At 42.9% G+C, this 27,503-nt stretch overlaps 1 protein-coding gene across 1 annotated transcript in view; it reads right to left on the minus strand.

Annotated features, from left to right (window-relative positions):
• The window catches only part of LOC311141457 (actin filament-associated protein 1-like 2), a 118,132-nt gene that overhangs the window by 35,299 nt on the left and 55,330 nt on the right, over nucleotides 1-27,503 (minus strand). Inside the window, exons 3-4 of the mRNA XM_084176794.1 lie at nucleotides 5,017-5,100; nucleotides 4,798-4,880 (exon numbers count right to left, since the gene is read on the minus strand). Of these exons, the coding sequence (XP_084032920.1) occupies nucleotides 4,798-4,880; nucleotides 5,017-5,100 (167 nt within the window). The remainder of the gene's footprint in view (nucleotides 1-4,797; nucleotides 4,881-5,016; nucleotides 5,101-27,503) is intronic.

The following is a 27,503-nucleotide window of genomic DNA, read 5'->3' on the forward strand; positions in this document are numbered from 1 at the left end:
GTTGGGCCGTTCCCCACCACAGACAGTGGAAACCGCTGGGTGCTCACGGCCATGGACTATTTCACAAAATGTCCCGAGGCCTATGCTCTGCCTGACCAGGAGGCAGAGACCATCGTCGACGCCCTGACAGTGGGGATGTTCAGCAGGTTTGGAGCTGCGGAGTCCATCCACAGCGACCAAGGCAGAAACTTTGAGTCCTGTGTGTTCGACTGGGTATGCACGAGACCCGCACTACTCCTCTCCATCCTCAAAGTGATGGCCTTGTGGAGCGCTACAACAAAACGCTTGGACAGCAGCTGGCCATCGTCTCTGCCAAACACCAGCGTGACTGGGACAAGCACCTGCCCATGGTCCTCATGGCATGCCGCTCCGCTGTCCAAGACTCCACCTCTTGCACGCCTGCCCTCCTCATGCTGGGGAGAGAGATCCCCAACCCTGCAAAGATGGCGTTTGGTCGGCCCCTGGATAGCCCTCCTGTTCCCCCAGGGCCGGAGTATGCCCAGAGACTCCAGGACCGCCTGGAGACAGCCCACAACTTCGCCAGAGAGCAGCTGGTGAATGCAGGTGTTAGGCAGAAGAGGAACTATGACATGCACACCAGGGGAAGGCACTTTATGGCTGGGGAGCTGGTCTGGGTCTACAGCCCCCTAAGAAAGAAAGGCAGATGCCCCAATTTGGACAGCCACTGGGTGGGGCCCTGCAGCGTCCTGGAGAGGGTAGGGGAGGTTGTGTACCGGGTGCAGCTTTCTCCCAGTGGGAGAAAGGTGGCACTGCACCGGGACAGGTTAGCCCCATACAGAGGGCCCTCTTCTCCCCAAACCCCAGGGACCCCCACAATTCCCCTATCTGGCAATGACATTCCCCAAGCACCCACCCCTAGGCGCAGCAGACAAGGCTCCAGACAGCCCACTCACCCAGTCTCCCTCCCTCTGTCACCGCGTGATTCCCCGGAGCCACGGACTCTATTCCCTGTTCAATCATCCTTGTCCACCATGTCCCTGCCTTCATCCTCTGGGCCCCAGAGGGGCAGCCCCCTACCACGGACTGAGCCCCCTGTTCCACATCTGGACACTCCGCAACCATCACGGTCACGCAGGCAAAAGAGACCTCCGGGTCGATTCAGAGACTTTGTTTGTTCCCTCGGGGATTAGGTACTTTGTGGTGGGGGGGGCTGTGTAGCGACCCGCACAGACAGCTGTGTGTTATGTGTTATGCTGTTCGTTTGTTGTGTTGTACTTACCAGTACCCAGTGTTCGCGGGGTCCAACTTGCCAGTCAACTTGCTATCTGCCAACCACGGGAATGCCTGGAATGTTCTGGTGCCGGGCATCCTGGTGGTTGGTGGAGCGGCAGGGGGGTGGGAGCACCGCAAGTTTAAGACCATGCTTAGCCATTGTTCTCTCTCTTACATCTGGTCTTTACAAGCGATGGTCACGGTTGTTTTATACGGGTATCCTTGATTTATTTGGCGTGGGCTACGGCCAAACAGTAGCCTGTGTTGAGTTGGGTTAATTAACCGGGAATTAGTAAACTCAAACCTCTGTCTGGACAATTGTTCATTTATGACCTAGCCAGGTCATTACAATATGATGTGGTTAGCTGATACGTAAAATACCTATCCAGGCGTTGTAAGATCTGACAGGCGTCAGCAACGCCTGTGCAGAGGAACGCGGCCATAGTTTTGCACAAACAGTGATGAAGTGGAGAGTGATTGCAGCTGTGTGAGTGTCCAGTCCACACAGCCACTGACAATTAGCACATCAGGGACATAAAGATGTCTGCTCCTCCATGTCCACTGTAGCTCTGTCAGTCTGCCGTACTGTGCCTGTATTCAACCAACAAACTCAGCCTTTACTCTCTCTCACCATGGCTGCATCTGAAATGGCACCCTATTCCCTATATATACAGTGCATTCGGAAAGTATTCAGACACCTTGACCTTTTCCACATTTTGTTATGTTACAGCCTTATTCTAAAATGGATTAAATAAAAAATGAATCCTTCACAATCTACACACAATACCCCATAATGACAAAGCGAAAACAGGTTTTTAGAAATGTTTGCTAATTTATTACAAATAAAATACAGAAAAACCTTATTTATATAAGTATTCAGACCCTTTGCTATGAGACTCAAAATTGAGCTCAGGTGCATCCTGTTTCCATTGATCATCCTTGAGATGTTTCTACAACTTGATTGGACTCCACCTGTGGTAAATTCACTTGATTGGACATGATTTGGAAAGGCACACAACTGTCTATATAAGGTCCCACAGTTGACAGTGCATGTCAGAGCAAAAATCAAGCCATGAGGTCGAAGGAATTGTCCGTAGAGCTCCGAGACAGGATTGTGTCGAGGCACAGATCTGGGGAAGGGTACCAAAAAATGTCTGCAGCATTAAAGGTCCCCAAGAACACAGTGGCCTCCATCATTCTTAAATGGAAGAAGTTTGGAACCACCAAGACTCTTCCTCGAGCTGGCCGCCCGGCTAAACTGAGCAATCGGGGGAGAAGGGTCTTTATCAGGGAGTTGAGTGTTCAGATCTGGCTGAGGTGGTCAGGGACACATTGTCTGCAGATTTCTTCTCAGTCTGGACACAATCAGGCTACCGACAACGCATACAGTGGGTGACATCATCAGCACTCCGCCCACAAGTCTCCAGAAAACTTCTGTTTTGGGAGCAAGAGGCACCTTTTCATTATAACGTTGGAGGAAATACGTTCCTATAGTGTTTGAGGAACGTGTTTGCTGGCCTCATAAATGCCAGCTAGCTAATAGTTTCTTTTAAAAATAAGTTATTGTTTGGCTAGAGTTACGCTAACCCGTTAGCAATCCCTTTAGCTTTGCTTGCTAGCTTGCTGGCAAGCTACAGAGGTTAGCTGGCTAGTTAGCTACAGTAGTTAGCTACTGCCATCAAGTTATTGTTGTGTTATCATATTTTGTCTATTCCACCGTTCACAGAATGCATACTGGCATTTGAATATAGCGCGGGAAAAGGGAATCCGGACACTGTGGACATTGTGGACACATTTAAATGTATGTGTAGACTCATTATTAGTACGGAATTCCATAATCAGAACTCCATGATCAGAATGCAAAAACTGCATTAACTGTGAAGTCTAGATACTGCCTTTCGTTGTTACAGCATGTTGTTGCTTCGTAGTACTACTACGGAAGTGGAAGAGAGTCTTAAGTGGATTTGCGAGAGAATTATGGGCAGAGTTTGATGGTAAACACAGCAGCCTCCTATGGGTTCTTCAAAAGTGCTCCTTCTCTTGGGGTTCTGGGCCTACTTCCTGTTTGTGTGTGGGCGTGCATTAGTGTATGTGTTTGATTGTTAATGTAGCCTGGTCATTTTAGTGTGTGTGTGCATGCGTGTGTGTGCATGTGTGTGTGTGTCCACAGAACGGAAGGCTACCGCTGAGCTCATGGTCTCCTGGGGGTTCTGACTTGGGCCGTCGGACTTCCTCCTCTCCTCCTCTGTGTGGGTATTCTATCACTCCATCACGTAGACAAATGTAATTGTGGCATGAACATCCACTTCCTCTACTCTGGCTCCATCTCCACCAATGGCATCATTGATGAAGAGGAGATGGCCTCTCGCATAAACAGAGCATTTCCTCTTTCGCTGATACTACCCCTCGTTCCCTCAACCGTTCATTCCCACTTTGATCCTCAGCATAAACCCTGATTATGAATCCCCATGCTGAAATTCTCTGTGACCCTGTCAAAAGGTCGGAGGAACAGAGTTCCATACAGCAGAGGAGAAGGGAGGCTCAGTTTACAGGGGCTGAGCTGATTATCTCTGGTGTAGGGGAGTAGGCTACACCATTTTTGTTGTCTAATTTGGGTTGCTCCCCCTGTCAACTTGAAAAAGCCCCCGTTCGAGGCAGGAGCGTGCCCTCTGACCTTTTGTACTACTCAACCCTCGACGAGACATGGCTGGACCTCACCAAACCTCAGCAGGGCCAGGGACTCTCTCATTAGCTGCCCACATCACAAACTGCCACCCCCTTCCTCCCCCTCGTGCCCCTCAGCTACTAGTGCTGCATGGCCTAGCACTTTCCCTTGTCATTATGTTCACAGGCTCTAGCAAAGGCCCTGCAAAGAAATGCTGTCACTGGATCTTCACCTCCCTGCTGCAACTTTCTCTCCCAGTAATCTGGAGAGGAGCACAGGACCCTTACAGAGTCTCTGCATCCCACCTGAATTTACTCCCAACATTCAAAAATGTCTTCCGCGTCACATAATCAAAACGTCTTCTCTGAATTTAGAAAGCAAACCTATTCTTACAACGTAGCTCAGGCATGTGTTTCCCTTTTAGTTGAAACATTTTATGAAGTAGGCCAAATGAGTCCTATGAATGTTCGTCACACATTCTTGTGTGATAAAAGCACAATAAATTGTACCTGAGGCAGCTAATTACAACATTTCAGGACTCCAATAACAAGACACCCATTTTCACATATCTGTCCCACCACAGTTGAGCAGCCCTATCTTAAATGCCCAAACGTCCAATTCATTTCAAATGCACTGGAAAAAAATATCACGAAACCAAAGATACATATCATCAACTATAATGAATCACATATACTCAAATTATCCTGGCAACAGCGTAGCGCTGGCCAAGCTCATTAGTGCGCGTTTTTGTATTGAATCCAGTCACTAAACAAATTGGTGAATCATTTTGTCTATGGAGTTTAACATTGTTCAATACAGGGCGTTAGTTGAGGAATGCGCACTAACGCCCTGGATCAGAGCTAGCAACAGCCATGGCAGGTGTTATGATAAGCACTTACCCCTTTCCGTAGCAATTTGGTAGAGGCAGAGGACAAGGTCTCCTCGGCTGACTCCGGGTCTGGTCCAGACTGGAAAAGAGCATCTGGGGGTAAAGGTCACAGCCACGTCACAGGTTAAATGTCAGATGTCACAGGAAATTACACCTGTATCACCTCCACCTCAATAAACTAGTGACAAAATCAAATGCACATACTGACGAGAGAAATGAATTTATGTACCTGTGCCTGACAGCTGGGTTTCCCTGAGATCGTTGCTTGGGGACCCTGATGGACAGCTCATGATCATATACTCAGCATCCTCGACTGGAACACAAGAATACAGACAGACAAAATATCTCAATGGATGGGTCATCAGATCTAAGTCCTATTTCTGGTCAGATGTTTCCAAAATATGTCAGTATCCAGAATTCCAGCTATTCAAGACTCAATTTGACAGTTTGTTAATCGTTTTTGAACCATATACTGAACAACTGTATGGTGCATTGATTCTTCCTTATTAACCTTGTGTAGCACCATGTGATAAATCATCCACATATCTTTATTCTTCAGGCAAAGATGGGCCTGTCTCTTAAAATGCTAAAACTGATATGTGTTGCATCCCAAACAGCACCCTATTCGCTTTATAGTGCACTACTTTTGACCCGGGCCCTCTGTGCACAGTGGCCAGCAGGTTAACAGAGACACAGCGGTACTTTACAAGGACAGGGGAATCTCCTAATTAAATTAAGCAGATATCTGCACTATGTTGTCATTACAGCCACTTCCAGATACAACAGTGTGTTTATTGAATGGTCAGATGCATGATGATTGCATTTTCGAAACACTTCAAATAAGGGTTTCGTGTAGGCTTACCCTGGCATGGCGTTTTTGATAACCGTGTAAACCTCTCTCGGACAAGGTGACTTATCAACCTATTCACCTGTATCCCCCCCCAAAATGAAATACTAATGATCGAATCAAATCTAGCTTTATTTATAAAGCACATTTCAGACATGGAATGCAACACAATGTGCTTCACAGGAAAAAAAAACTAATAAAAACAATGAAAATAAAAACGTTATTATTTACTACACAACAAACATAAGGGGATAAAAAACAAAAGAATAACAATAAAAACTAAACGACTAAAAAGCACCCTAAGGAAAAGCAAGGCTAAAAAGGTGTGTTTTAAGATCTCTTTTAAAAATGTCCACAGTTTCGGCCCCCCTCAGGTTCTCTGGCAGGCTATTCCAGAGGCTGGGGGCATAGTAACTAAAGGCTGCCTCTCCATGCCTCTTGGTCATAGGCTTTGGGATAGTTAAAAGGCCAGTGCCACAGGACCTGAGGGACCTACTGGGTACATAACTTAAAAGCATGTCTGACATATATTGGGGTGCACAATCGTGGATTGATTTAAAAACCAATAGAAGTATCTTAAAATTAATTCTAAAACTCACAGGCAGCCTGTGCAAAGACCTTAAAACCGGTGTAATGTGTGCTCTCTGTCTGGTCTTGGTCAGTACCCGTGCTGCAGCATTTTGTATGTTTTGCAGTTGACCACTGCTAATGTGGCTATCATACAGAACTACAAATGCCTGTCTCAAGATTCACGTCCCTCACCAGGGCCATGATGATCTCAACGAGACTGCCGAATTGAGGCAAAGGTAAGAATCTCTGGATTAACTATCTAATGTTAGCTACATTTAGTAATTAATAAATTGGCTAAAGTTGTTTACATTTACAATTCAGTGAACTGTCTTGGACAAGTTTCAAAAAGCAAATGCATGTTATCTAGCTAGGTAGCTAGCTCATGGTTAGGTAGTTTGCAACATTAGTGTGGCTAGATGGCTACATTAGCCGTCTATTTGTCTAGCCATTTAAATGCATGAGAAATTCATAAAAACGAGTTTAGCTTTTTTGACTTTTATAAACCAACAGTGTAGCTTGCTAGTTAACTGGCTAGCTAACTTAGATGGTGAAGCTAGGGTTAGGCGTTCTTGATAATGTTTGTTTGTGTCTGTGGGTGAGGGTTGGGTAGTCTACTTCAAGTACTACTTGGCTTGTAGCTACCCTAGCTAGCTGTATTATTTTAGTCTGGCTTTTTGAGAGGTTTCAGAGATGGACTGATTAGCATCCTCTCTTGAGTCAACAGTGTGCTTACTTTACTGTGGGAAAACATTGATACAGTATGTTTGCTGTTACCCTCTGGACAGCAGATCATTAGTAGTAGGCAAGTTAATGTAACCTTCTTTGGTGGTATTGATATATAATGCATGCTCCACTCTCAAGTTGGACTTGTTGACTGATGCCATGGCGGCGGCGGCTGCTAAGAAGTGAGCAGCTGCGAACTAGAAGACTGCAGCCAAGGCAGCACTGGTCCACACCTGCCCTGTCTGTCAGGTGAGTTGTATTGGTTGGTACTGTATGTGCCTTTAGGCTTCTCTCCATGTGTAAGCTATTGTACTGGCCTGTGTGGTGCGGTCTTTCATATGTGTAGTAGTTTGTTGCATCATATTGCTTAGTTTATCATTTGTGTCAACTTTTAATTCATTCTAAGCCAGAGATTGTTAACTTCCTCGATTTTGTACTTGACCTTTATAGATACAGACCCGAAGACACTCAAGCAGCATTTTGAGAGCAAGCATCCCAAGTCTCCAATGGTCCCAGAACTGGTTGATGTGCAGGCATAAGTGACCACACACACTCAAATGGACCTACAGCTGGGGCAAGATTCTTCCAAACACAGTAGACGTAGTGTAAACCACCATGTTGTCAACAAAATGCTGTCCTCAATGCTCAATTTGTGGAAATGTTGTGATCACTCATCATCTTTAATGTTGTGATTCACAGACAAATAATGACCACGATTTGAATGCTGGAACTGAGACAGAATGACGTTGAGGGACACACGCTGAGACCGCAAGTATGACTGGACATGGGCCGGATATTTGTGACAACAACCTAAAAGCACACCAGGGCCCAGATTCACAAAACCTTCTTAAGAATACATTTCTTCTTAACTGCCATTTTTACCTTAACTATAGATTTAAGAAGAAAGTTAAGCAAAGTTACTATTCCTCAAAAAGGTCATTGGAAATTTTATTGCGCTATTTCTTATGTTTCTCCTTAAGCGAAAAGTTAAGAAGAAATTTGATTCTTGAAAATAAAGTTATTGGAAATGTTCTTAATTCCAAGATAGCTAAGCCCTTGTCTTAAACTCAGGGCAGTGAGAGAAAAAGTCTGAAAGTTTCAGTATTCATTATTTTAAACCCAAGAACATGTTTTAGAACAGTAATCGCAGTAAGAAATATGCTAACTTGATTGCCTTTGCCAGCTAGATAGCTAGCTAAAACAGTTGCCTAGCAACAAACATCTTGAGAAGATTTGTAAGAAATTGTTGAGAAATTGCACTTACTATCTTATGAACTTCTTATTTGTTTCTTAAGAATCTTCAAGTGTTTTGTGAATCTGGGCCCAGCACCCTATTTTATGTTTATTCCATGGCCAACCATCTCTCTAGCTACCACTTATTCCACACTATGACTTTTATTCCCCATGGTCCCTCAACTTCAGAGACTTTGGAACTCTCCCTCTTATCTCTATAAACCCACCCTACCTTCACCCATTGTCCCTATGCTGCTTCCTTCACTTGTTCTTCTCCTGATTTGACAACATCTAGACTCAGTAACACGTTTAAAAGTGTTGTGGTGTACTGTTTTTTCTACCTTTTTTCATGTGTAATGTCCTCCTGCAGTGGTAAATGTTCTGCTCACAATTGATAGCAGCAACATCGACCTGTTAAATTGACAATAAGGGTCTTGATATAGCTGCATTTAGGCATGGCTTCCTTGTTTTGAGTCTGTTAAGTGTGTTTCTCATTCTGCTGGAGTTGACCTAGTATTTTATATAAAACCTACCCTGCGCATCCAGTTTTTCCATTTGTAACTCACCCACCAAAATCATAATATGCTGTTATTTACATTTAATGTTATTTGTGCTGGTCTAATTCCTACAATGGAAAAGGAGAAGAATCTGTGCACTCTCAAATAATAATAATAGTTATTATGGTGCTCTTCGATGTCCCAGGTTTGTGGCATTGATTAATAAATAATTTAATGTTTACTTAAATTCAGATGTTTATATGTTATGTTTTTTATAAAAGGCATACGTACAGTATGCATTGTTTAGTATTTTGATTTAATTAAAACATTGTACTTGTTGGAGTTCAGGTGTTTGACATGATTGATGGGAGACTAGGTGTATTCTTGTCAAATAAATATGCTTATTCATTCATAATTCTGCAATGAGTTAATTTGGATTTGAATCTGCAACAGAACATGTCATCAATTTAGTTCTGAATTGCTTTAATACAGCAATGCAGTCTGACACCATGAACTGAAATAGATTTCACCTTGTTCATATACAGTGGCTTGCGAAAGTATTCTCCCCCCTTGGCATTTTCCCTATTTTGTTGCCTTACAACCTGGAATTAAAATTGTTTTTTTGGGGGTTTGTATCATTTGATTTACACAACATGCCTACCACTTTGAAGATGCCAAATATTTTTTATTGTGAAACAAACAAGAAATAAGACAAAAAAACAGAACTTGAGCGTGCATAACTATTCACCACCCCAAAGTCAATACTTTGTAGAGCCACCTTTTGCAGCAATTACAGCTGTAAGTCTCTTGGGGTATGTCTCTATAAGCTTGGCACATCTAGCCACTGGGATTTTTGCCCATTCTTCAAGGCAAAACTGCACCAGCTCCTCCAAGTTGGATGGGTTCTGCTGGTGTACAGCAATCTTTAAGTCATACCACAGATTCTCAATTGGATTGAGGTCTGGGCTTTGACTAGGCCATTCCACTTAAACCACTTGAGTGTTGCTTTAGCAGTATGCTTAGGGTCATTGTCCTGCTGGAAGGTTTCCCTCAAGAATTTCCCTGTATTTAGCGCCATCCATAATTCCTTCTGACTAGTTTCTCAGGCCGATGAAAAACATCCCCACAGCATGATGCTGCCACCACCATGCTTCACTGTGGGGATGGTGTTCTCTGGGTGATGAGAGGTGTTGGGTTTGCGCCAGACATAGCGTTTTCCTTGATGGCCAAAAATTTTAGTCTCATCTGAACAGAGTACCTTCTTCCATATGTTTGGGGAGTCTCCCACATGGCTTTTGGCGAACACCAAACGTGTTTGCTTCTTTTTTTATTTAAGCAATGGCTTTTTTCTGGCCAATCTTCCGTAAAGCCCAGCTCTGTGGAGTGTACGGCTTAAAGTGGTCCTATGGACAGATACTCCAATCTCCACTGTCGAGCTTTGCAGCTCCTTCAGGGTTATCTTTGGTCTCTTTGTTGCCTCTCGGATTAATGCCCTCTTTGCCTGGTCCGTGTGTTTTGGTGGGCGGCCCTCTCTTGGCAGGTTTGTTGTGGTGCCATATTCTTTCCATTTTTTAATAATGGATTTAATGGTGCTCCGTGGGATATTCAAAGTTTCTGATATTTTTGTATAACCCAACCCTGATCTGTACTTCTCCACAACTTTGTCCCTAACCTGTTTGGAGAGCTCCTTGGTCTTCATGGTGCCGCTTGCTTGGTGGTGCCCCTTGCTTAGTGGTGTTGCAGACTCTAGGGCCTTTCAGAACAGGTGTATATATACTGAGATCATGTGACAGATCATGTGACACTTAGAGTGCACACAGGTGGACTTTATTTAACTGATTATGTGACTTCTGAAGGTAATTGGTTGCACCAGATCTTATTTAGGGGCTTCATAGCAAAGGGGGTGAATACATATGCACGCACCACTATTCCGTTGTAAATTATTTAGAATTTACAGGTTGTAATGCAACAAAATAGGAAAAACGCCAAGGGGGATGAATACTTTTGCAAGGCACTGTAGTTGGCAGAAATTATAAGGGATTAAATAAAGAAGTCCACCGGCTGAAGGAGAAGAGTAAAGGAATTACAGTTAAATAAAATATGGAACAGTAAATTAAAATATATCTTTCTTAGCTAGCTGACAGCAAATGTTTCAGCTAGAGATGACGTGCAGGAGCTTGCAGGGATTTGTAGTCTTGCATTATATCTATTTTGATGCTAATTAGCATTTTCGAATCTGAGAGATTATATTGAGAGCCGAATATATTGATAAAAGTCACCTTGTCCGAGAGAGATTTACACTGTTATCAAAACGTCACGGCAGGGTAAGCTTACACAGAACACAGCCCTTATTTGAAGTATTTCTAAAATCCACGATAGATTAAATGAATGGTGAAAAAACGATTGGAACCATTTCCGTGTTTGACTTTTAGGTTTTATGGGTATTATGACGTGTCCACTGTGGGGCTCAATAGCCTGTGAGGAAAAAAACCTGTGGTTACCTAGGTTAGCCCATTGTCTCACAGCAAATACTTCAACTTTTTCAAATGCTATTTTCTTGTTTAAGTCAATTACAAAACTACATTTAAGAAAAGCACAACATGTCTAAAGATTATTTTTCAACATTGCCTGCTCCCAAGCAAAACGTAATACTAAACAGACTATACTAAACAAGTTAATTGTCTTACGTTTTATGAAATGTTTTCCACACACATAGCTACGTGTAGCCTACTTGGACACCAGTCCCCACATTTCCCACTCTCCCACCCGTGCTGAAAAGCCTGAAGCCACAGGGCTCTTCTTGCAGGCTCTATTTCCCTTCGTAGGAGCATTGCGAACCGTAGGTCAGGACTTTTGACCTGGTTACATGTAAATTGAACAACACAGCAGCTTTTCGCCATGTTTTGTTATTTATTTATATAAAAAAATCTACGACAAAGTTGGCTCTTTTACAATGGGTGTCAATAGGAAAGAATGCTGTTTTTCCCCAATTCGTGGGCGTGATCGAGGGGAATTTCATATTATTACGCGAATATTGACTCGGAGTATGCCAGGGTTTTCAGAAGAGTGAGGCCGGTTTTCCTCAAACCTTTTACATGGGCTTTGCTCCTTTCATATTTATTTTGATCCTGACAAACTCCCCAGTCCCTGCAGATTACAAGTATACCAATAACATGATGCTGCCACCACAATACTTGAAAGTACAGAGGGTTTTACTCTGTGTTGTATTAATTTATTTGCCGTTTTACTTAACAGCCTTGTTGCAAACAGAAGTGATGATTTGGAGTTAATTTTTAAACACAGGCTTCTTTCTTTTCACTTTGTCATTCAGGCCAGTACAAAAAAAAAATGCTGGGCTAAAAACAACCCAATTTTGGTTATTTAGTAACCCAGCCATGGATAAATATAGGCTATAACACACGCTGGGATATTTTGACCCAACCAGTTGCTTTGTGTGAATAACCCAACATGTTGGGTTGTATGTTGGGTTGTTTTGGATTACCCAAACATGGGTTAATTTAACCGTCAATTGGGGGTTATCTTAAAAACAGATGGGTTGACCCGGCAGCTGGGTCTTTTTTAATGTAATGTGTTATTTCCAGGAGGCGTGGCCTATTAGGGGAGTGGCTTTTAGATCATTATTTTTGGCAACCCGTAAGAGTAAACGTCATTCCTGTTCATCATGTTAAGTTTGTACACTGCAAATTTAAATGTTCCTAGAATATTTTTGCACAATACATATTCTAATATAAAATTCAAAACATTATTTACATATCCCAACATTGAGATATGCTTAGGATCTTGAGGAACTCATATACTTGTGTAAACCTCATCAACACTTCAATAGTGTCAGTGTTCAATGTTAAAATGTGATAACAATACAACAGAACAGATGAACTGAAATGACATTTACTCTCACGGGTGGCCAAAAATAAATACAGTGGGGGAAAAAAGTATTTAGTCAGCCACCAATTCTGCAAGTTCTCCCACTTAAAAAGATGAGAGAGGCCTGTAATTTTCATCATAGGTACACGTCAACTATGACAGACAAAATGAGGAAAAAAAATCCAGAAAATCACATTGTAGGATTTTTTATGAATTTATTTGCAAATTATGGTGGAAAATAAGTATTTGGTCAATAACTAAAGTTTTTCAATACTTTGTTCTATACCCTTTGTTGGCAATGACACAGGTCAAACGTTTTCTATAAGTCTTCACAAGGTTTTCACACACTGTTGCTGGTATTTTGGCCCATTCCTCCATGCAGATCTCCTCTAGAGCAGTGATGTTTTGGGGCTGTCGCTGGGCAACACGGACTTTCAACTCCCTCCAATGATTTTCTATGGGGTTGAGATCTGGAGACTGGCTAGGCCACTCCAGGACCTTGAAATGCTTCTTACGAAGCCACTCCTTCGTTGCCCGGGCGGTGTGTTTGGGATCATTGTCATGCTGAAAGACCCAGCCACATTTCATCTTCAATGCCCTTGCTGATGGAAGGAGGTTTTCACTCAAAATCTCACGATACATGGCCCCATTCATTCTTTCCTTTACACGGATCAGTCGTCCTGGTCCCTTTGCAGAAAAACAGTCCCAAAGCATGATGTTTCCACCCCCATGCTTCACAGTAGGTATGGTGTTCTTTGGATGCAACTCAGCATTCTTTGTCCTCCAAACACGACGAGTTGAGTTTTTACCAAAAAGTTATATTTTGGTTTCATCTGACCATATGACATTCTCCCAATCCTCTTTTGGATCATCCAAATGCACTCTAGCAAACTTCAGACGGGCCTGGACATGTACTGGCTTAAGCAGGGGAACACGTCTGGCACTGCATGATTTGAGTCCCTGGCGGCGTAGTGTGCTACTGATGGTAGGCTTTGTTACTTTGGTCCCAGCTCTCTGCAGGTCATTCACTAGGTCCCCCCGTGTGGTTCTGGGATTTTTGCTCACCGTTCTTGTGATCATTTTGACCCCACGGGGTGAGATCTTGCGTGGAGCCCCAGATCGAGGGAGATTATCAGTGGTCTTGTATGTCTTCCATTTCCTAATAATTGCTCCCACAGTTGATTTCTTCAAACCAAGCTGCTTACCTATTGCAGATTCAGTCTTCCCAGCCTGGTGCAGGTCTACAATTTAGTTTCTGGTGTCCTTTGACAGCGCTTTCGTCTTGGCCATAGTGGAGTTTGGAGTGTGACTGTTTGAGGTTGTGGACAGGTGTATTTTATACTGATAACAAGTTCAAACAGGTGCCATTAATACAGGTAACGATTGGAGGACAGAGGAGCCTCTTAAAAAAAAAGTTACAGGTCTGTGAGAGCCAGAAATCTTGCTTGTTTGTAGGTGACCAAATACTTATTTTCCACCATCATTTGCAAATAAATTCATTAAAAATCCTACAATGTGATTTTCTGGATTTTTTTTCCTCAATTTGTCTGTCATAGTTGACATGTACCTATGATGAAAATTACAGGCCTCTCTCATATTTTTAAGTGGGAGAACTTGCACAATTGGTGGCTGACTAAATACTTTTTTCCCCCACTGTATATGAAAGCCACGCCCCTACTACTCTTCTGAACTGACCCGCTGGGTCATATCTCAATAACCCAGCACCCAGCATCAATAGCCCAGCAGTTTTCAAAGAAAACAACCCAACTAAGTGACCCAATACCTGCAATCCAGCAGTTTGGTCAACCAAACAACCCAGCATTATTAGAGTGTAATATGGAGTGATTGCAATGTTGTTAATCCCTTTTTTTTCAATGATTGTAGTGGCATCATCATGCTATGGGTATGCTTGTCACTGACAGGGACTGGGGAGTTTGTTAGGCTCTAAATAAATATAAAAGAAGCAAAGCCCAGGTAAAAAGATATAGGAAAACCCACATCAGTCTTCTGAAAACCTAACCCTGGGATAGGGTTTTATTTTTCCACGGGACAATTAAACAAATGTTTATTCAAAAGACACACCAGAATGGCTTTCCAAGAGGTGTTGAATATTCCTGACAGTCTCAGTCCTGACTTAAATCTGCTTAAAAAATCAGAGACAAGGTGTAATATTGCTGTTCATTAATGATTACCAACCAAATTTACTGAGCTTGAGCAATTTGATGAAAAACTCTGAAGATATGTTGCCTTAAGAGTTGTGCAAAGTTGGTAGAATTTTATTCCAAATTATTCACAGCTGTAATGTACGGAACCCCTGAAGGGACAAGTAGAAAACTATTATTTTGTGTTCCCTTGCAAAACTTTTGCATTCCCTCACAAAACATTTGTGTTCACTTGCAAAAATAAATGTGTTCCCTCGCAAAATGTTTTGTGTTCCCTCACAAAAATGTATTCCATTCCCTTGCAAAATGTTTTGCATTCCCTCGCAAAAAGGTAACTAGCTAGTAACCTCGTACCCAGGCTATTGCGCACAGTGCTTTTGGGCAGAAGTCTCTGGAATGAGCTAGCTAGCTAACTAACTATATACCTTCACAACCAAGAGGACACAGAGGAACAGCCTTAAATAAGTGTCCTTATTGTCTTGTAATTTCACATTTGGAAAGTGCATTGAAACAATTAGCCAGCTAGTATGATTATATAATTTCTAGCACAGCCAACTAGCTAGCTAGCAAGCTATATGAATGATGCACTGAAATGTGCTACTCTTGAGGGGATCACTATGGTAGCTAGCTATGGCTATTCTCAAGAACAAGCAAGCCCCTTTCTGAGAAGCATGTCTGACTGATCAAGCATTCTACTCAATACATTGCTAATGTGCGCTGATTTAATCAAAAGGAGGCAAATAATTAATTGATTGGTAAGTTTGGTACTAAGATCGACTTTAGATGCAGTATAACATTAGCTAGGGTTATACATGATCAGTCCAATCAAAGTTACTGTACAGATAACGTGATTTGATGTCATTTTATCTGTGGCCAATGACCTTGAGTCTTCTTGGATGGGCACTTCTAATGTAACTCTATGGCAGCAGCCAAGGGGCTTGAATTTTCTAGCTCTACCCTTAGATTTGGAGGTGACGTAGTGTCCCCATGAGTGAGAGAACACTGAGCCAATCACGGCACAACGCACCGTATTTTCTGCTGGCTTGCCCCACCACCACAGAAAGCACTGAGCTAGGCTGAAACACCTGCATTTTGGAGCTGCCTTACTCAAGAAAACAAAAAAGAGACCATGTTTGTATGCGGCTTAATTTACTCAATAATATATATATATATTTTTACATTGTTTGCAAACTGATATGTGACACGTATTAATGCCAAAAGAACATGCAAAACAGGCAAGCCCCAACATTTTTTTTGCAAAAAATATGGGGCTCAAAACAGGTGGGTCCCACCTGCCCTGAATGATGGGTCGCCACTGTTCAGCATATATTTTTACAACACCGTGGAAAATAGCTTCAAATGTTCTTGCATCTCTGAAGAAGGCACAGTGATGCCGTAATGTTGGTGTTTAACCCAATAATTTACTGGGAGTTTATATATATATATAGAGTGTGTGCGACTCCCCATTATTTATTTTTATAGCTTACAATTTATTCTCCGTTAGTCAGCACCTCTACACTAAATAATCTTCTCTGGGTGTGCGCCAGCTCATGCTTTTTATTAGACTGTGCAGCGCCATCCTTTCAGACCTCCTGCAATCTATTGTTTAAATCCAATACAACACATTACTGAGTACCACTCGCCATATTTTCAAGCATAGTGGTGGCTGCATCATGTTATGGGTATGCTTGTAATCATTAAGGCCTGGGGAGTTTTTCTATATGGAGAGTTGAACAAATTTCTCTCTTTAATATACTATAATGATGCCTAATGCCTAAATAATCAAATTAATTTTATTTTCTAATAACACAGTGATGGCAAGTACGTTTTATGTTGTTTTTCTCTTGTTATTGACCCTAAGAGGGTTAACCTATTAATTTCCTTTGGCAAAAACAAAACAAAAAACAAGAGGTAAGCCAGGACAAATTATCACTATATACAGTGGGCTCCAAAATTACTGGCACCCCTGACTGGCAATGCACAAACAATACTGTATAAAATATAAACAATATAATTATAGAGTTAAACTCAAAATACCAACATGTGAGAAATACTGTACTATATTAATGTTCCAATGGAACCCACCAAAATCATTTATTGATTTAATAAAAAATCTATGTCCTCCAAATCAAGGTTTCACAATTAATGGCACCCTTAAAGATTATTGTAAATAACATCTACCAAAATTAAACCAGGAATTAAATTCCACTTATTTAAGTTTATCTTAAGGAACTATATTGAGCCATTACATTACTTCCTGTTTCACTAGGGTATAAAAATGAGGTAACATGCATGCAATATCCTTTTGTCATCCAACACCATGAAGAGAACAAAATAACTGGCAGTTCAAAAGAGACAGATGGTCATAGACATTTATAAATCTGGTAATGGCTACAAGAAGATCCACAAACGATTGAATATACCACTGAGCACTGTCAGGGCAATTATATATATTTTTAAAAGATATGGAACAGTTGAAAACCTCACGGGTAGAGGACGCAAATGCATTTTGCCCCCCAGGATAGGGAGGAGAATGGTGAGAGAAGCAACAAAATCCCCAAAGAATCACTGTGAAAGAATTGCAGGCCTTGGTGGCATCTTGGGGTCACCAGGTTTCAAAAAGCACCATCAGACGCCACCTCCACAACCACAGGCTCTTTGGAAGGGTTGCCAGAAGAAAGCCCTTTCTGACCCCAAGACACAGACGCAAGCGCTTGGAGTTTGCCAAACGTCATTTAAATTGGAAGAAGGTGCTCCGGTCAGATGAGACCAAAATTGAACGTTTTGGTCAGATCCAGCATCGGCATGTTTGGCGTCGAAACAGAGATGCATACAAGGAGAGGCACCTCACACCCACGGTGAAATATGGTGGTGGGTCAGTGATGTTTTGGGGCTGTTTTAATTCCAGAGGTCCAGGGGCATTGGTTAAGATTGATGGCATAATGAATTCCACCAAGTATCAGGCAATTTTGGCTGACAATCTGGTTGCCTCTGCCAGAAGGCTGGGACTTGGCCGTAGGTGGACTTTCCAACAAGACAATGACCCAAAACATACCTCAAGATCCACACAGAAATAGTTCTGTGACAACAAAATCAATGTTCTGCCATGGCCATCTCAGTCGGCGGACCTCAATCCAATCAAAAATCTGTGAGCTGAGTTGAAGAGGGCAGTTGATAAGCGCAAACCCAAGAATGTGAAGGATCTTGAAAGGAACTGCATAGAGGAATGGTCCAAAATCCCTCCAAATGTGTTCCTTAACCTTGTCAAACATTACAGGAAAAGACTCCATGCTGTTATCCTTGCCAGAGGTGGTTGCACTAAGTACTAAATGAGGGGTGCCAATAATTACGAAACCTTGATTTTGGTGACATTTATTTTGTATTAAATAACTGTATGATTTTGGTTGGTTCCATTGAAACATTAATAAAGTACAGTATTTCTCACATGTTGGTATTTTGAGTTTATTTGAGTATTTTTTATTTTATTGTTTGTGCATTGCCAGTCAGGGGTGCCAGTCATTTTGGAGCCTACTGTACTTTAGAAGTGTCTCCTCTACCTCAGAAGGCAGAACCAGCCCTAGACAGGACTCTTTAATAAAAATTACCATATTTACTTCACAAAAACGAATTATACTAGTTGACTGCACATAGCATGGACACATAGTACTGACACTCCGCAGTGACTGGGAATAGGTATGGGAGCTGAACACGCATTAACCCAGACCCCTATACTGCCGGAGATGTTGGATGGGGTTGAGGTCAGGGCTCTGTGCAGGCCAGTCGTTCTTCCACACCGATCTCGACAAACCATTTCTGTATTGACCTCGCTTTGTGCATGGGGGCATTGTCATGCTGAAACAGGAAAGGGCCTTCCCCAAAATGTTGCCACAAAGTTGGATGCACAGAATTGTCTAGAATGTCATTGTATGCTGTAGCGTTAAGATTTCCCTTCACTGGAAATAAGGGGCCTAGCCCGAACCATGATAAACAGCCCCAGACCATTATTCCTCCTCCACCAAAATGTACAGTTGGGACTATGCATTGGGGTAGATAGCATTCTCCTGGCATCCGCCAAACCCAGATTCGTCGGTCGGAATGCCAGATGGTGAAGAGTGATTCATCACTTCAGAGAACGCGTTTCCACTGTTCCAGAGTCCAATGGTGACGAGCTTTACACCACTCCAGCCGATGCTCGGCCATGGAAACTCATGTCATGAAGCTCCAAACTTACAGTTCTTGTGTTGACGTTGTTTCCAGAGGCAGTTTGGAACTCGGTAGTGATTGTTGCAACTGAGGACAGACAATTTTTACCCGATACACGCATCAGCACTCAGTGGTCCCGTTCTGTGAGCTTGTGTGGCCTACCACTCCGTGGCTTACAGTTGACCGGGCAGCTCTAGCAGGGCAGAAATTTGACAAACTGACTTGTTGGAAAGGTGGCATCCTATGACGGTGCCACCTTGAAGGTCACTGAGCTCTTCAGTAAGGCCATTATACTGGAGATTGCATGGCTGTGTGCTCGATTTTAGACACCTGTCAGCAACGGTTGTGGCTGAAATGGACAAATCCACTAATTTTAAGGGTTGTCCACATACGTTTGTATATATACAGTATACTGAACAAAAATATGAACGCAACATGCAACAATTCCAATGATTTTACTGTGTTACAGTTCATATAAGGAAATCAGTCAATTGAAATAAATAAATGAGGCCCTAATCTATGGATTTCACATGACTGGGCAGGGGCGCAGCCATGGTTGGGCCTGGGAGGGCATAGGGTCACCTACTTGTGAGCCAGGCCAGCCCACTGCGGAGCCAGGCCCAGAATGAGTTTTCACCCACAAAAGGGCTTTATTACAGACAGAAATACTCCTCAGTTTAATCAGCTGTCCAGGTGGCTGGTCTGAGACAATCCCGCAGGTGAAGAAGCAGGATGTGGAGGCCTGGCGTGGTTACACGTGGTCTGCGGTTGTGAGGCTATTTTAATAGTATCGCATAGAGACATAGCCACTGACCAATAACCTGCATTAAAGGGAACAACCACTACGGAGGCACCAATAAGGTCGCACTCTCACCTGTGCAACAGTACAGGACAGATTCATGCGGGAAGCATCAAAGGGGATAGAGGAGGAGGTGAAAGAGGAATACATACCCACTAAGAAGCTTGAGGATTTAACAATACTATTTTCATTGTAGCTGTTTATGAACTGTATCTACACCTTACATAATGTATGGAGTCAATATGAGCCAAAAATATGTAAAGACCCATCTCAATATTATGTGTTAATGTTTTTTAGTTTTTGTGGGAGGGGTATTGGAGGACAACTGGAGGTCTACTTTGAATTAGTATGTATAAGTATCTCAAAGTGGTGGTAAGGACAGTGATAAGTATCTTAAAATTGAACCCATCATGGTAATTGGTGAATTAAGTATAGCTGTCACGACTTCCTCCGAAGCTGCCTCCTCTCCTTGTTCGGGCAGGTTTCGGCGGTCGTCGTCACCGGCCTTCTCATCATTCCATTTGTTTTGTCTTGTTTATTACACACACCTGGTTCATATCCCCTCATTAGTACCTGTATAAGTGTTCCCTCTGCCCCCTAGTCTTTGTGTGTGATTGTTTATGGTGGAGGATAGTGAAGCTCGGTGGAGCGCCGTGTATTTTGTATCGCCGGGATATTTTCCTGTGTGCCTTGTATTTTCCAGTGTGCCTGTTTTGCGCACTTGAGTGTTTTTGACGCATTACTGCGTAACTTTGTATTTGCGGAATAAAGCCTGTTATTCTGTGATTTACCCTCCTGTGCCTGACTCCTTCAACATCACCTCATCACAATAGCTAGCTATAATTCCAATGGTTTGGCTGATAATAAGAAAAGAAGAGTCGTTTTTACATGGCTAAAGGAGAAGAATTACCATATTTATTGTCTTCAGGAAACTCATTCAATATCTTCTGACGAAGTGCCCTGGGAAAAATAATGGGATGGTCAAATCTATTTCAGTCATGGGTTAAGAAATTCAAAAGGTGTTATGATCCTACTCGAAAACAATGTGGATTTTGAGGTACAATCCTTTCAAATAGATCCTCAAGGAAGATGGATTGCTTTAAATATACTACTTGATGATAAACAATTATGGCTCATAAATCTATATGGACCAAGAAGATCCAAACTTCTTAGAAAATATTTACAATAGTCTCCAAAATTCTGATAAGTCTATTAAAATGGTAGGGGACTAAGTACATCAATAGACCGTAAAGGCAATCATATTACCAATTACCACCCTCTAGCGCTCAAAGAGATTGCTAATATTATGGACACGTTGGAACTGGTTGATGTACGGAGGCTTTAAAACCCATACCTTGTAAGATATACTTGGAAGAGGCTAAATCAAGCTAGTTGGATGGATGACTTTCTGGTATCCTTTTCTATGGTGCCAAAAGTGAAAAAAGTATGGATTGAGGATCTAATGCAATCAGACCATCAGCTTATACATTTTAGTCATTTAGCAGACACTCTTATCCAGAGCGACTTACAGTTTGTGCATACATTTTTTTTTTTTTTGTGGGAATCAAATCCACAACCCTGGCGTTGCAAACGCCATGCTCTACCAACTGAGCTACATCCCTGCCGGCTATTCCTTCCCCTACCCTGGACGACGCTGGGCCAATTGTGCGCCGCCCCATGGGTCTCCCGGTCGCGGCCGGCTACGACAGAGCCTGGATTTGAACCAGGATCTCTAGTGGCATAGCTAGCACTGCGATGCAGTGCCTTAGACCACTGCACCACTCGGGAGGTAGCCCTCCATGTAACTATGACTGACTTTCAAAGAGGGCGGCGATATTGGAAAGTTTATTGACAGACAGTACATTTTTTACTGTTTTTTTCGTGCATAATACAGTTTCAGCGGATCCACTTACAGTATGGGATGTCTTTAAGTGTGCCTTTAGAGGCCATTCAATGAAATGTTCATCCCAAAAACAAAAACGGATTCGGTCAACAGAGAAAATATTTATAGCAGAAATAGAGGAACTAACATTGCACATCAATGGTGTTGATAAATGTTCTGCAGAAGTACTGAATAGTTTAGACACAAAACAAAAAGAGTTTGAGGAAAATATCTGTTTTCATTTATAAAAATTAAAAAAGCAAATTGGATGGAGAATGGCGAAAAATGCACCAAGTTTTTCTTGAACCTTCAACAAAGAAACACGACCAAAAATAATCTACCGAAAATAGCTACAAATGATGGAGAAATAATCCCCACCAAATAATATTTTGAATGAAGAAGCAAAATGTTTTCCTTTCAAGTTCCTCCAACTTCACTTGACGAAGAGTGTTGGTTAAACTATCTGCGACACAAAACATTATTGCGAGGGACAAATTACACAGGACGAACTACGGTCGGCAAGCGACTCCTTTCAGACTGGGAAAACCCCTGGCCTTGATGGCGTTCCAATAGAGATATATCAAACATTTTATGAATTACTGAAAGATCCACTACTAGCATGTTTTAATTATTCATACAGTGGGGGAAAAAAGTATTTAGTCAGCCACCAATTGTGCAAGTTCTCCCAATTAAAAGGATGAGAGAGGCCTGTAATTTTCATCATAGGTACACGTCAACTATGACAGACAAATTGAGAAAACAAAATCCAGAAAATCACATTGTAGGATTTTTAATGAATTTATTTGCAAATTATGGTGGAAAATAAGTATTTGGTCAATAACAAAAGTTTCTCAATACTTTGTTATATACCCTTTGTTGGCAGTGACACAGGTCAAACGTTTTCTGTAAGTCTTCACAAGGTTTTCACACACTGTTGCTGGTATTTTGGCCCATTCCTCCATGCAGATCTCCTCTAGAGCAGTGATGTTTTGGGGCTGTCGCTGGGCAACACGGACTTTCAACTCCCTCCAAAGATTTTCTATGGGGTTGAGATCTGGAGACTGGCTAGGCCATTCCAGGACCTTGAAATGCTTCTTACGAAGCCACTCCTTCGTTGCCCGGGCGGTGTGTTTGGGATCATTCTCATGCTGAAAGACCCAGCCACGTTTCATCTTCAATGCCCTTGCTGATGGAAGGAGGTTTTCACTCAAAATCTCACGATAAATGGCCCCATTCATTCTTTCCTTTACACGGATCAGTCGTCCTGGTCCCTTTGCAGAAAAACAGCCCCAAAGCATGATGTTTCCACCACCCATGCTTCACAGTAGGTATGGTGTTCTTTGGATGCAACTCAGCATTCTTTGTCCTCCAAACACGACGAGTTGAGTTTTTACCAAAAAGTTATATTTTGGTTTCATCTGACCATATGACATTCTCCCAATCCTCTTCTGGATCATCCAAATGCACTCTAGCAAACTTCAGACGGGCCTGGACATGTACTGGCTTAAGCAGGGGGACACGTCTGGCACTGCAGGATTTGAGTCCCTGGCGGCGTAGTGTGTTACTGATGGTAGGCTTTGTTACTTTGGTCCCAGCTCTCTGCAGGTCATTCACTAGGTCCCCCCGTGTGGTTCTGGGATTTTTGCTCACCGTTCTTGTGATCATTTTGACCCCACGGGGTGAGATCTTGCGTGGAGCCCCAGATCGAGGGAGATTATCAGTGGTCTTGTATGTCTTCCATTTCCTAATAATTGCTCCCACAGTTGATTTCTTCAAACCAAGCTGCTTACCTATTGCAGATTCAGTCTTCCCAGCCTGGTGCAGGTCTACAATTTTGTTTCTGGTGTCCTTTGACAGCTCTTTGGTCTTGGCCATAGTGGAGTTTGGAGTGTGACTGTTTGAGGTTGTGGACAGGTGTCTTTTATACTGATAACAAGTTCAAACAGGTGCCATTAATACAGGTAACGAGTGGAGGACAGAGGAGCCTCTTAAAGAAGAAGTTACAGGTCTGTGAGAGCCAGAAATCTTGCTTGTTTGTAGGTGACCAAATACTTATTTTCCACCATAATTTGCAAATAAATTCATAAAAAATCCTACAATGTGATTTTCTCTCAAATGTTGTGCACAAATTTGTTTCTATCCCTGTTAGTGAGTATTTCTCCTTTGCCAAGATAATCCATCCAACTGACAGGTGTGCATATCAACAAGCTGATTAAACAGCATGATCATTACACAGTTGCACCTTGTGCTGGGGACAATAAAAAGCCACTCTAAAATGTGTAGTTTTGTCACACAACACAATGCCACAGATGTCTCAAGTTTTGAGGGAGCATGCAATTAGCATGCTGACTGCAGGAATGTCGACCAGTGCTGTTGTCAAATAATTGAATGTTCATTTCTCTACCATAAGCTGCCTCCAAAGTCATTTTAGAGAATTTAGCAGTATGTCCAACCGGCCTCACAACCGCAGACCACATGTAACCACGCCAGCCCAGGACCTCCACATCTGGATTCTTCACCTGCTGGATCATCTGAGACCAGCCACCCGGACAGCTCGTTGTCCTCACCAGGATCTTGACCTGACTGAAGTTCGGCGTCGTAACTGACTTCAGTGGGCAAATGCTCGCCTTCGATGGCCACTGGCACGCTGGAGAAGTGTGCTCTTTAGAGATTAATCCCAGTTTCAACTGTACCGGGCAGATGGCAGACAGCGTGTATGGCGTCGTGTGGGTGAGTGGTTTGCTGATGTCAACATTGTGAACAGAGTGCCACATGGTGGCGGTGGGGTGATGGTATGGGCAAACATAAACAACGAACACAAATTAATTTATCAATGGCAATTTGATTGCACAGAGATACCGTGACGAGATCCTCAGGCCCATTGTTGTGCCACTCATCCGCCGCCATCACCTCATGTTTCAACATGATAAAGCACGGCCCCATGTCGCAAGGATCTTTAAACGATTCCTGGGAGCTGAAAATGTCCTGTATACACACCAGACATGTCACCCATTGAGCATGTTCGGGATGCTCTGGATCGACATGTAGGTCAGCGTTTTCCTGCTCCCACCAATATCCAGCAACTTCGCACAGCCATTAAAGAGGAGTGGGACAACATTCCACAGGCCACAATCAACAGCCTGATCAACTCTACGCGAAGGAGATGTGTCACGCTGCATGAGGCAAAATGGTGGTCACACCAGTTACTGACTGGTTTTCTGATCCACCCCCCTACCTTTAAGGTATCTGTGACCAATAGATGCATATCTGTATTCCCAGTCATGTGAAATCCATAGATTAGGGCCTAATGAATTTATTTCAATTGACTGATTTACTTATATGAACTGTAACTCAGTAAAATCTTTGAAATTGTTGCATGTTGCGTTTATATTGTTGGTCAGTGTATTTAATTGACTTCCATTGAAACAGAATAAATTAGGGAGTGGGATGTCTCGCTTCCTCTTCCGTCTCTGGTGAAGCTCTTTATTCACCTGGCTAGACCAAGAGGTTATGCGGTGGGGTCCAGCTGAGGCCACTATGAAGGAGATGGGAGACCATGTGGTACCTAGGATGGAGACAGGGGGAGATGAATGGGAGGGAAAGGGAGAGTGGGGTATCTGTGAGTAGAGTGCTGTCAATATAAGGTCAAGTCAAATGTGAGTGTGTGCCTGTCAGTCAGTTGCTACTCAAAGCATAGTCTACCTCGGTCAGTAGCGCATTGCATGGCGATGAACTTGGCGATGAACTTGGCTCCTAATTCAGCTGGCAGACTTCTTTCTGGCCTCAGCGATGGTCAGTAGACTGCACCGAGGGGTGAAGGAAAGGGAAAGGGGGATACCTAGTCAGTTGTACAACTGAATGCATTCAACTGAAATGTGTCTTCCACCTTTAACCCAACCCGTCTGAATGAGAGAGGTGCGGAGGGCTGCCTTAATCGACATCCACGTCTTTGGCACCCGGGGAAAAGGACAGCAGGGGGATCTGATTGCTGCTCACCTCTCCTGCAATAGAAGTGTTGAATGCAGAATGAAGCATTTCTCATAGTAATTGGATGTCAAATAAATCCTTGCCAATAGTTGAGAGTTGCTGTTGCTAGGTTAGTCCCAGATCTGTATGTCTACTAATCATAGGACAGGGGGTGAATCCAAAGTTATAGAAAGGATGAGGGAGAGAGAGAATTCGCCATCAGAGTAGGAGTGCTGATCTAGGATCAGGCCCAATCTGTCCATATAATAGTATTCATTATGATTTTACCTTTTGCAAATTCTTAGTCTGGATTGTTCTCTTGGGTCAAATTGGACCCTGTACATTAATGAAATATGAATTAGTAGTACCTAATATGGGATACTTGTATCAGCTGTTATAGATTAACTAAATGACGATGAGCTCCTACATACAGTGCATTCAGAAAGTATTCAGACTCCTTGACTTTTTCCATATTTTGTTACGTTACAGCCTAAATCTAAAATGGATGAAATTATTTTTTCCCTCATTGATACCCCATAATGACAAAGCGAAAACAGGTTTTTAGATTTTTTTGCAAATTTCTAAAAAATTAAAAACAGAGCAATCGGGGGAGAAGGGCCTTGATCAGGGCGGTGATCAAGAACCAATGGTCACTCTGACAGAGCTCCAGAGTTCCTCTGTGGAGATGGGAGAACCTTCCAGAAGGACAACCATCTCTGCAGCACTCCACCAATCAGGCCTTTATGGTAGAGTGGCCAGACGGAAGCCACTCCTCAGTAAAAGGCACATGACAGCCCACTGTCATGACCCTAAGCACACCAACAGGACAATGACCCTAAGCACACAGCCAAGACAACGCAGGAGTGGCTTTGGGACAAGTCTCTGAATGTCCTTGAGTGGCCCAGCCAGAGCCCGTACTTGAACCCGATCGAACATCTCTGGAGAGACCTGAAAATAGCAGTGCAGCGACGCTCCCCAAAGAACCTGACAGAGCTTGAGAAGATCTGAGATACCTACTGCAGCCCTCATCCTACACATACAACACCCGTTCTGCCAGTCACATTTGGCTAAAGGTTCCCAAAGCACCCACATCCCTAGGTCGCTAGTCTTTTCAGTTCGCTGCAGCTAGCGACTGGAACGAGCTGCAAAAAACACTCAAACTGGACAGTTTTATCTCCATCTCTTCATCCGAGGACTCAATCATGGACACTCTTACTGACCGTTGTGGCTGCTTCTCGTGATGCATTGTTGTCTCTACCTTCTTGCCTTTGTGCTGTTGTCTGTGCCCAATAATGTTTGTACCATGTTTTGTGCTGCTGCCATGTTGTGCTGCTGCCATATTATGTTGCTACCACGTTGTTGTCATGTGGTGTTGCTACCATGCTGTGTTGTCATGTGTTACAGCCATGCTTGTAATATGGTGTGTAGAGTGATGAAGACAAAAAATGATTAAATCAATTTTAGAATAAGTCTGTAACGTAACAACATTTGGAAATAGTCAAGGGGTCTGAACACTTTCCGGATGCACTGTATGCTTCAGTAAAGTTGCCCTCCAGTGGCCACCACCACTCCTTTAACCACATCTGAAACTCCTACACAGACAGACAGAAAGGCTGGCAGACACACAGAGACACACACACACACACACAGTCTAAGAGCTGGGCAAAATAGACAAATGCAAAACAAAGGTTTCACCTCCGTCACTGGGTCGTGTCATGCCTTGTTATGAACTTTCTCAAGCCGCCCTCTGCCGGCGGCGCCATAGTGGTGCCCCAAAAGTCGTGATAGTTTAGTCTAAATGGCATTGCTAAAGTAGGCAAATGTTTAATAGGACACAACTTTGCCATTGTTATCATGTCATCAAATTTACTTTAGACAGATGGCAATGTTGTCATTAGCTAGCAAAGTTTGTCAAATATAGCAATGCAAACATTATCTAGCTAAAATCC

This window comes from Coregonus lavaretus (genome assembly GCF_964263955.1).
Source record: "Coregonus lavaretus genome assembly, chromosome: 14".
Lineage (NCBI taxonomy): Eukaryota > Metazoa > Chordata > Actinopteri > Salmoniformes > Salmonidae > Coregonus > Coregonus lavaretus.